Below are 10,489 nucleotides of genomic sequence, written 5' to 3'. Positions count from 1 at the left end.
AAATGTATATTAACATATTCAGTATACAATCCCCATACCACCTTCATTCATAACTAAATCAAGCATGTCACATCATACAAACACCCTGCTTTTTTTTTCCACAAGACCATTAATTTATGATAAATATCATTTGCAGTGACCTCAAAGCAAGACTTTACTTACCAGGCCATTTGATTTTACCTAGAGATAGGGAGGGAGCCCAGTTCCAGCTATTAACAGCCTGCAACACTCTACTTCAATGCCAAGTCAGTTATGATTGATCCATATAGGTCGTTGATAAGAGGAAACAAGAAGTATACCAAGAGTAGCGGACTACCTTATCTAACTTGGATTCTGATGGTGTTTACAGCCTCAATTTGATAGTGTGTATCATCCTACTGGTGTAGTGACTGTAAAAAGAATATATAACATATCAATGCCATTATCATCGCATCATTTTTGCTGATCCTCAGATGGTAAAATTTTTAATGGGTGATGGAAATATTTTGTCAGGTGTTGATGCAAGGAAATGCATGTTGAAGGTAATTTTACTCATATAGGTTCTTGAAAATTAACATGACATGATTGATTCAAGAAATGATTTAATAAACAAACACACGCAAGATTATTTCAGGAAACTTGTTTAATGAGTAGTTGTTGGAAGTAATCACATGTATTTATGCATTTTAAGTAGCTGCTATACTAGGTAGATATGGTGATGGCGATGATGACTTTAACTAATGGCATGGGGGGTCTAGAAAGTTCAGAAGGCTCGAGAGATTTACAATTTAAGGAGCCATTTCCAACTAACAATTCAATAATTTTTCCATCACACTCCTAGTTTCTCTCTTCTGATGCGTAATTAATAGTGGCAAAAGAGTGATATAAAACTCAAGAACATGGATATGGTTTTGATCTAGGATTAACTCAGGCTGCTATTGATCGCTGCAGGGAAGATGTTCTTGTCTTATTTATGCTAACTAATCTACATATATGCTGTTTGACATAATTCATTGAGCATGCTTTTTTGCTACACCAATGAGTAGAAAAAAAGTAGATCGAGAGCTATAAAATAGCAGCTAAGCTCACCCATTGCAGGAACACAGTTTTCTTCTCCATTTGCTTGATTACGTTGCCACGATTTTCCTGTTCATAAGCCTGAAAGACATGGAAGAGAAGGAACCAACAGAGAAGAAAAAATGAAACATATATTAAAATGAAAAATATTATCAAGATTCAAGAAACAATCTAGCTAAATAGTTGACCATCCTTAGTAACATGGACTGAATAGCCATGGTCAATCAAATCAAACCACCAATCAATTAGTGTATTTATCTTGGCACATTACTATTTTGAAAATGTTTAGTTCGAGGATCACTAAGTTTGTAAAGCATAATTTCATTAGAATAACTTCATGCACATTTGAAGTTTTTGCAGACTCACTTCCATAACTGAACAGAACAGACGAATAAACCCCTATGAAACTGAAAAGGAGTAGACAATGGTGTGGTTACATTAGAAACTCTACAGTGAGACATAAGGAACTATTCTACGGTCTCGTCTTCTCATTATTAAAAGTTTCCATGCTATTTTTTAACATGTATGATACCATCACATGCCAGGGTTCCCTCAAGATCCCCAATAATCCGAGATATTCGAACTTCAAGGCCCCTCTGAACTTCTCTGAACAGCGTTACGATACTATCAGCAAATCGCTTCATGTCAAAGCTCTCAGGCTGATCAATCTTTTCTGCAAAATCAAGAAATCCAGTGGCAATCTTAGCTTGAACTTCCACTAATTTTTGTCCTGTCGCGACTATATGTCTCTGTAATTGGAAGGTTTCTTCGAGAAAGTGCTCCAGCCTCTTTGTTTCATTGCCTGTTCTAGCAATAGAAGAGCCTCTGCAGCTCAGATTCAGGTTCTTCTCATCCTGCACTACAAAAAATAAAATACCATTGGCTTGCTTAGGTGACCAAATTGATGTTGTAGGAGTAGTATGCTAAGAATTCTTTAGCAGAGCACACTAAAATCTAGATTTGGGTTATTACATGAGTATAATTAGGTCAATTATTTTATACTAAGGTGATTCATACCATTCTTTGACAGAGATCATCAATTTTCCCCTGAAGGGACTGGTATCGATCAACCTGCTTATTTAGGAGGGATGTAAGGGCATATAATCCCTTTGCTGCAACATCCGCATTGTTGTTTTTGCTGTTTTCTTGCTTCCCCATCAACCTCTCGAGCATTAGAAATTGCTGCTTAAGTCTCTTGATCTTGTATGAGACTCCAAGAGCATGAATATCCAATTCCAGTGTGGAGTTTTTCTTCTTACTTGATCCTTGGCCTAGTGTTGTTGTTGTTTCCACATTTGCTGCATCATCTGGACCACTTCTTCCCTGCCTAACATGATTAGGATCCAGGGATGCAACCTTTGCATCTTTGATCTCCTTATGCGGATGTTTAAGCGTCGCAACTATATCCTTGAGCTGCTCATCAACCTTAATTTCATGCACCTTTTCATTTTCGACTTCTTGAGGAATTTCTTCTGCTGTAACCTTCATCTCTTGCCTTCCCTGCCCCGGTTTCATTTTGATGACCTTGACTCTCGACCATACCGTATCGTGGTTCATGGCTGCCTCGTGTAGAGAGGATTCAAAGTTCAATTTCTGGAGGTTTGGAGGATTGAATTGCATCAGTAGCTGCTCTTTCAGTGCATGTAATTTTGTCTCGCGGTCCAGCAGTAGAGCTTCCAGCCTCATATTCTCCTTCCTCAGCTGTGTAATCTCATGATCGATCCCTTCAATGTGTGACTGCAACCTCTTCGCTTCCATTTCCATGCTCAACAAACGCCAACGGAAAACTTCCAACCTTTCATCCTTGAGCCTCAGTTGATCCACAAAAGCATCTATTTCAAGGTTATGCCTTTGCTGAAGTGCAAATTCGTATTTCACTGTTTCCAAGTTGGCCCAGTTCTCCAAGCGCTCAACATCAGCTAGAGACTCTAAAGTTTCAAAATGAATTACAAAAAACAAAAGAACTAGTTACAAATTCAATAGGCGCAAGAGAACTAAGAGACATTAATATGCTCAATACAAGTATTTTGAAAAAGCAAGTTTCATGCTTAGAGACCTTACGTGGCTCATCAGTTCGTGCAGTCAAATATGGGTCGTTAATAGGCTTAATAGCTTCTGGTTGCTCAAACTCGCCATAATCAGTCTCTGATGCTCTATGATTTCCAGCATCCAGTGATGCCATAACTTTTAAATGCCCGCATTTTCCACCCGAGAATATATCCGACTTTACACTTACATTCTTAGACAATATATTCCTTAGTAATTGCCTATCATGTTTAGACTCAGATATTGCCTTCCGTCGTGCTGCTTCTTGATCGGATTGCTGTCTCTTTGCCTTAGATGATTTTACTTCCTTTAAAAGCTCGGTCATATCTACTTTAGACTTTCTCAGCATAGCTGACAAAATTTGATCTTTCTGGTCCAAATCTTTACGCATTTTAACAAGCTCTATCGAAAGTTTCTGGGCTACCAAGACAGCATGCTCTTTCTGATCCAAAACTGAATCTCTTGCTTTGCTACCTCAACCTGCCTTACAGCCCGACTCATCTCTGCTTCAAGCTGTCTCTGACTAGATACAAGCTCAATGAATGCCGTTTTATGCTTCAAGGTTTCACTAGCATGGCGTTGAGCTTCACGCTGTGCGTTCTCTCTCATCTCTTCTACAATATTCTCAGCCTTTTTCACTTTTTCATCAATTTCCACTCTCTTGAGCTCCACTTCCTCAATGGATTTATCCTTCAAATGCAGAATAGCTTCATTTTCCTTCAATTTCTGATTCAGTTCAGCAATTGATCTTTCACTCTTCATCTTTACAACTCTCAAATCATTCATGAGGCCGCCAATTTGCTGCCTGAGCTTCTTTCTCTCGTCGGACCAGCTCTGCTCCCGAGTGGCAACTATTCTCACAACTCTCTCATTGGCTCTTGTGTCTTCGCTTCTTCTCTTCTTCAATTCCTCAACCTGTTTCTCTGCATCCTCGAGCCTCTGAAGAAGCTCTGATTTTCTAATTTTTGCCATGTCTCTTTGAACCCTCCACCCGAGTAATCCTAAGAGATGGCTACTCCCTTCAAGCATTCTAGTTCTAACTAGTGACGACTTATCATCACATAATTCAGGCTGTGGAAGCAGCCTTAGAGCAAAAAACGCACAAGAAACACCAAACAACATTGGATACAACGAATCGATACTATCCTCGGATACAACAGTGATAGAACCTGACATCCCCTTCTCATCCATCATCAGACCATCACCCAAAAATTACAAGACCAGCCCAATTCTGAACAATGAAGTATTGCAATCAGCATTTAAGAATAACAAGAATTAGCTTCTTCAAATGTTAAATTTCAAGAATTCACAGGCAGACATACGGCAAGAATTAGAGTTCAATCACACCTAAAGAATGAGAGCACAACCTACAAAAACAAAAAGAACTAGCATGAAACTCTTTCTAGTCAAGTTAAACATAAAATCATCACAAACCGAAAGCAGAAAATGAAATCAAAATATCCTCTTAAAACAAAAACACAATTGGAACTAAGTGTGAATCATCAGCTAGAAATAACGTACAATAACTAAGGCAGTTTTCTCTTCAAGCACACTTCTCTTCTACTATCTCTCAGCTAAAGAAAGAGCCCTCAATTTCCTTTTCCATGTAAATAAACCAAGCAGTAGAATTGGTCTAACTGAAGAAATTAATCACTGATAATCTCCACGTGTGAGCTCTGAAATTCTGTTAAAAAGTGTTGAACCAGATGAGCTCTGATAATCAAAGGAAAAAACACACTGATTATTTACTTATGATTTTCTAGTTTTCTGAGCTGGCCCATAAAAACCCACTTTTTAGTAACATGTTTTTTCCTCACATTCTCTGATTCAGTTGATGTTTCTGAATGTGGCGAACCAGATGGGCCATATTATTGGCAGTTGCGTCAAAACTGACACTCTAAAATTTTGAGGTACGAGACAATGCTATATCTTTCTGGCAATTCATCAAACAGTTTACGTGTACTGACACAATCCAGGTTGGTTTGGCTGTCTCTCTCTCTACAACCCCACAACATGGAAATATATATGCAAGGAAAATTAGGTCTTTGATTCTCAAAGAATATTTTCTCATCATTGCTATGATTATTCTCTTCCTCCACCCTCAATCAAAGATTGAACATTCCAACTTATGTAGTTTAATTCCTAATAGAACACTGTTTTCTAGAGATGGAAATTTGATTGGAATAGTCCAACTAATATCAGTTTCGAGATAACGGCATTGGCTTACTACATTGAGCATTATAGTATTCATACTAACACTATCTAAAAATTTTCGAGTAATAAAAAATTGAACATATTTACTACTCTGTCCTATTTCAGATTTTTTATCCCTAAATTTTCAATTATATTAAACAAAAGTTACGTAATTAAATTCTAAAATAATACTACTTCTATAAAAATGGATGATTGGATGTACTTAATATTTTCAGAAGATTTTAGAAAAAAAAATATTTCAAATTACCAAGTGGATTAATATAGAGTAGCACAGATGTCCTCATACATCTGCAACAACATGTGAGCACTAATGTGTGTGCTCAATATAGAGTTCGCAATTATAGATGCTCGTATGAATTATGAGACTGCGAAAATAACATAAGTGTATCAAAAACACGATATCTCATTCATTCAAAATGACACAACAACTAGCATGTGAGCGAGCTACTTCATCCCTCCACAATTGAGATTGAATCGTACTCTGCACTCACTGAACATAGGTAATGGTCTAAATGCCGACTTTAATGAATATTTTCAGCCTCATGACGGGTGATGGTTGATCCTTGACCCCAAGATATTGGCAACAACCATGTATTTTGTCTAGTGTATAATTAATTGCTCAATGCATAATCCAAATTATAAATATGAGTCTTATATTTATTTATTTATTTATTTTGTTGTGTATCAGTATTAAATGATAAAAATAATTATTAGCATTTCGAACTGCTGAGACTGGCTATGCAATAAATTGGGAGTCGATTGTTGGTACCACTATCATATAACTAACCACGTGCCTTAGCCATTCAAAGGACTGATCTGTGCCCCATTCGATGTTGCCGATATTGAATTTTTTTAGGTACATTTAATTTTGACAGAGACCAAAATCAACGAATGTTGCCATTTCCAATATCAAGTTGAGCTTATTTTATTCCTAAGTAAATAATGTTATGTATTTTAATGGATCTGGATTTATATGAGATGCGATGTAATCCTTTTAAAATAAAAGGGCCCAATGGGCCATTTAATCCATTCATAAAAATGGGCTTAACCGAAATGCTACTGGGCTAGTCACTAAAATACGCCGGTGGTGCACGATTTCTGTTTCGCTAGCTCCTCCACTTTTAACATAGGCGCCTTCTAGATTTTGATTTGTGGTTTCCGATGGTGGAATTGAACATGGACGAATTGTCTCTTCCTCGAATTCTCGAGCAGGCTCGGAAAATACACCAAGCCGCCTCCGATTCTTCCGTCGATCCGGTTTCCGTTGATTGTATTCACATGCTTTGGATCTCAATCTAGATGAGCTTATTGAGTTACTTTTGATGATCGGGATACAGTGAAGAAAGGTTGCGAATTGTTGAGGAAATGCGAGGAAATGATTGGGAAATTAGGGTTGTTTTCGCTTAATGAGACGAAAGAGGATATCAGTACTGCAAATCTCAAATATATTCTCTTAAGTGTTTTTCTGCAGCATGTTAATCAATAAGTATCTTGTTAATGATTTAACATAATTATTTCGTTATTTGATACCGAAAATGTCAGAATCACATTTTTTTTAACTACTACCTGATAGCTGAAAGCTAATTTAGGAGTACCAATCATAAATCATTCTGATGTGTTAAGCTGATTTCTTTTTTTCATTCAGGTTCCATATTATCTTGGTGAGCTAACTGAGAAAATTGCTGAGGAAGATAGGATTGAAATCCTAAAACTTTCACAGGCAAAGCTGAAGGTAGAGATCACAACCAATGATTTTCTGTGTTTCTGGTTTTTGTTCTGATCTGGATATGGATCAGAAAGCTATTCATATTGTAATGTTGGATTTGTGTTTGCCTTGCTATCAGGAATTTTTCTCCTTTTGTGAGGCAATGGAGCTTGTACCAAAAGAAGAACTAGAATCATTTGTCGAAGCTACGGGCAAAACATTTGCTGATAAGAGAGCTCAGAAGGTAGGTTTAGAAATTTACTCTAGGAACCCATTTACTGTGTATGGCTCAATAATTTAAAGCTGGAGGAATTTTCTGATATTCTACTAATTCTTGTTTTAACAAAATGTGATGTTGTATTACTGTACTAAACTGGATTGATTATCTGTTGGCACTCTGGTAGTAATGTGGCCTTTCTAACTATATTTGGTACTCAGATTGCACGCTTTAAACGTCAGAAAGCTGCTGAATCAAAATTGCTTGAAATAAGGGAGCGGAAGGAACGACGGGGCCGTTCAACTAGGGCATCTGCATTATCTACTCCCGTTGAGTCCGGCGAAGAGGATTTTGATGACGATGATGGGGAAGAGGAGAGGGAGGTCTGTTTGAGTCAAGGGTTGTAGACGATTCATGGACATTGTTGCTGTATTTTGGTCTCTGCTTGTCTTTCTTCTGTCTCATTTCTTTATATTTCCTGATAAAATGATTTTCTCCTCAAGCATGGCTGACCACCATCTCCTTGGCACTCTGCAAGGTTAGTATGGAATTCCAGTGTTAATAATCAATTTTTGGTACTTTTTATGTAGACATAAACTTCCCACCAGTGTTAATAATCAATTTTTGGTTCTTGTTTGTTACAGGCATTTGATCTACTGGAAATGTTGAAGAGAGAAGAAGAGATGCTCCTTTCTGTTAGGGAAAGACAGTCAAAGGTATCAACTTGTAAAATGGGAGCTACTTTAGATTTGAGAAATTGCAGTTATTGATCTAGATTTCAGAACTGTTGGATTAGTTTATTGCATCCATATTCAAACACATGTTCCTTGCAATGTGTTTATAAATTCTGCCTCTTTAGTTAGCTTAATTTCTTCCAGAAAGATGACAACATCAAACTGCTACATGCAGATTTACTTGTGTTATCTTTGTGTAGCATATGCAAAAGCATTAGGAAATACATTTGAATGCAACTTATCTTTTGTGGTTACTCTCTTCCGCAGGAAGGGAATAATGAGCTTGCTCAGTCCATTCTTGATGAGCGTGCTGAAATAGCAGAAGCCTGGCATCGTGATGCAGCAACAAGGTCTCGATTTACAAAACCTGCAATTCCAATCACCTGTGCTACTTTTGCTCAAGATGTGATTGAGGGTAGAGCGACGGTGTCACAGGCTCATGAACACAAGCATCAGCCGATGCTATTTGGACCTTCAAGCCTTGTCTCCAAAAACCCAACAAGTGAGAGGGAGAGAATCGCAGCTAAAGTTTTCCAGCCTCACTACAGGTATCTTAGTAATCACAAATCTGAACTGACAATAAAAAAGATGGAAAACTGCTGTGGTTCCTTGAAGGAGATCTCTGAAAGTTATTTTAATTGACAGATTACCAACCATGAGTATAGAGGAAGCTGGGTTAAAGGAGATGGAAATTATGAATAAGTGGCAAGAAGATACCAAGAAGTTCATTGAAGAAGCCAGCACATCTTGGCACACAGATAACAGGCTACAAAAGCCAGGTGAGGATGAAGATGACGAGGATGATGATGCTGCCCAAGATAAGGCAAGGGCCTGGGATGACTGGAAGGACGACAACCCTTGTGGGGCAGGCAATAAGAAGCTCACTCCATGCGGCTGATACTAATGTTACATGACTCCATGTAATCCACTAGTACAATTATGTGACAAATTTTCTTGTCCAAGTTTCAGTTTTGTCTAATTATTATTACTGTATTGTGATGTATAGTAAGCTTTATCTGATGAGTATTAGAGTGTTGGAGAAACTCCCATCTTGCCCCATAAATTTATGATACTGAGACAAGATGCCATCAGTGAGGTTTTGAATTGTACAAGAAAATTATCTGCGTATCATCTATATTAAGTTCTCAACTTTCTGCTCGTTTTGATTCGTTCCCAACTATAAAACATATACTACTAAGAAATTGATTTTATGGAAAATTGAAAAGTTTAAACGCAAGACTAATTTGTTTATTTCCAGATTACAATGTACTTCACCGCTGTATGTAACTGATGAATCCGCGAATTTCTGATGTTAGTAAATGCTGGTAGAGAATGAAGACTACGACACAAAGAATTTACGTGGTTCGATTTACTGAAGTAAATCTACGTCCACGGGAAGAAGGGAGGGCAAGATTGTATTGCTTGATCTGGGATTACAGCTTACAACACAGACTTGCTATATGATTTTATCTCTAGAGAGCTTAACCTCTTTCTATCTGATCTAAGTTCTATTTATATATTGAACTAAGATCGTGGCTTGCATCACCACCCTAAGTCGTGGATGTCGTGTAGGTCATGGCCTAAGATCGTGGATGTAGCGTAGGTCATGGCCTACGATCGTGGCCTGAGTTGACACCAAGTGGTAGTGGGTGTGTTGGAAGTTGTGGAAATCCTGTATGGGTCCACTAACTCCTTGTTCGGTCGAATACTGAGACCGAACTGCTTTGGTTGCCGATCTGAGAGCAGAGCTTGATGCCGACCTGAGAGCAGAGCTTGATTGGTTGGCTTTTACCGAGCTGTAGGCTGAGGCCGAACTCTTTGTTCGGTCGAATACTGAGACCGAACTGCTTTGGTTGCCGATCTGAGAGTAGAGCTTGATTGGTTGGCTTTTACCGAGCTGTAGGCTGAGGCCGAACTCTTTGGTAATGCCGAACTCATACTCTTCCTTGGGCTTTGGGCTGATGGGCCGTCATTGCTGTTGGGCTTGTTTAGTACGCACCCCATCACTACCCCCCTCGAAGGGCGAAGTGAATCACTTCGGCGAAGTGAGTCACTTCGGCATTCTGGATAAAGGCAAGGGGGAGGCTGATGTCAGGGGACGTGCCTTGCATTAAATGCGACAGTAAAATCCGGCCGTTGAATCCTGAAAAGGTGGGATTCGAAACGGTGCGACGATTTTGAAATCTTCGCCGAATCTGATAAATACCTCCTTTCTTCATCATTGAAGCACTTTTGCGACTGCTTCTTCTGCACTCTCTCTTTTTTGCGAAAATTCTCTCTCCGCTTTCAAGAATTTCTTCAGACTTTCTTCACCTTCAAAAAGTAAGAAAAATGTCTTCTTCTTCTTCTTCGGAGTCGGGTAGCGGTAGGAGAGGCGGTAAGGGGTCTTCTGGCCGGAAAGAGTCCGGGGAGAAGACCGTAGAGTATTTCCATAGTATTTTGAGTAAGGATACTGTGATATCCCTACCCGAAAAATACTTTTTTCCTGGGGGGAAGGTGGTGGTACCTGACGGTGAT

The 10,489-nt window shown here is 38.6% G+C and overlaps 2 protein-coding genes across 6 annotated transcripts; one reads left to right on the top strand and one right to left on the bottom strand.

Moving 5' to 3' along the window:
- Positions 1 to 1,357: 1,357 nt before the first annotated feature.
- On the bottom strand, positions 1,358 to 5,305 carry LOC121747951. 4 transcript variants are annotated; one of them, XM_042142124.1, is made up of 5 exons: positions 4,624 to 5,305; positions 4,425 to 4,469; positions 3,118 to 4,333; positions 2,074 to 2,984; positions 1,358 to 1,910 (listed from the first exon to the last, which is right to left on the bottom strand). In XM_042142124.1, the coding sequence occupies exons 3-5, from the start codon at positions 3,491 to 3,493 to the stop codon at positions 1,566 to 1,568; spliced, it is 1,632 nt and encodes a 543-aa protein (XP_041998058.1). In that variant the 5' UTR covers positions 3,494 to 4,333; positions 4,425 to 4,469; positions 4,624 to 5,305; the 3' UTR covers positions 1,358 to 1,565. The 4 variants fall into 4 exon arrangements, with proteins under 4 accessions (XP_041998058.1, XP_041998060.1, XP_041998059.1 ...); XM_042142126.1 differs by having other exon boundaries at positions 4,450 to 4,469; XM_042142127.1 differs by having other exon boundaries at positions 1,755 to 1,915.
- Positions 5,306 to 6,415: 1,110 nt separating this feature from the next.
- Positions 6,416 to 9,089, top strand: LOC121749583 (PP2A regulatory subunit TAP46-like). 2 transcript variants are annotated; one of them, XM_042144154.1, is made up of 9 exons: positions 6,416 to 6,586; positions 6,654 to 6,775; positions 6,962 to 7,048; positions 7,161 to 7,265; positions 7,460 to 7,621; positions 7,741 to 7,776; positions 7,883 to 7,954; positions 8,240 to 8,520; positions 8,618 to 9,089. In XM_042144154.1, the coding sequence occupies exons 1-9, from the start codon at positions 6,478 to 6,480 to the stop codon at positions 8,868 to 8,870; spliced, it is 1,227 nt and encodes a 408-aa protein (XP_042000088.1). In that variant the 5' UTR covers positions 6,416 to 6,477; the 3' UTR covers positions 8,871 to 9,089. The 2 variants fall into 2 exon arrangements, with proteins under 2 accessions (XP_042000088.1, XP_042000087.1); XM_042144153.1 differs by having other exon boundaries at positions 6,417 to 6,743.
- Positions 9,090 to 10,489: the final 1,400 nt, after the last annotated feature.

The sequence above is a fragment of the Salvia splendens genome, chromosome 9, assembly GCF_004379255.2.
Source record: "Salvia splendens isolate huo1 chromosome 9, SspV2, whole genome shotgun sequence".
NCBI lineage: Eukaryota > Viridiplantae > Streptophyta > Magnoliopsida > Lamiales > Lamiaceae > Salvia > Salvia splendens.
Note: the sequence above shows the minus strand (reverse complement) of the source record. Positions and strands in the feature narration are given on the sequence as shown.

Coding starts and splice junctions, on each gene's coding strand:
- LOC121749583 (XM_042144154.1), top strand. CDS start 6,478: ATGGTGGAATTGAACATGGACGAATTGTCTCTTCCTCGAATTCTCGAG. Junction 7,266..7,459: donor CTGATAAGAGAGCTCAGAAG/GTAGGTTTAGAA, acceptor TTTGGTACTCAG/ATTGCACGCTTTAAACGTCA. Junction 7,955..8,239: donor TTAGGGAAAGACAGTCAAAG/GTATCAACTTGT, acceptor TCTCTTCCGCAG/GAAGGGAATAATGAGCTTGC.
- LOC121747951 (XM_042142124.1), bottom strand. CDS start 3,493: ATGCGTAAAGATTTGGACCAGAAAGATCAAATTTTGTCAGCTATGCTG. Junction 2,985..3,117: donor TGCACGAACTGATGAGCCAC/GTAAGGTCTCTA, acceptor TTGAAACTTTAG/AGTCTCTAGCTGATGTTGAG. Junction 1,911..2,073: donor ATGATCTCTGTCAAAGAATG/GTATGAATCACC, acceptor TTTGTAGTGCAG/GATGAGAAGAACCTGAATCT.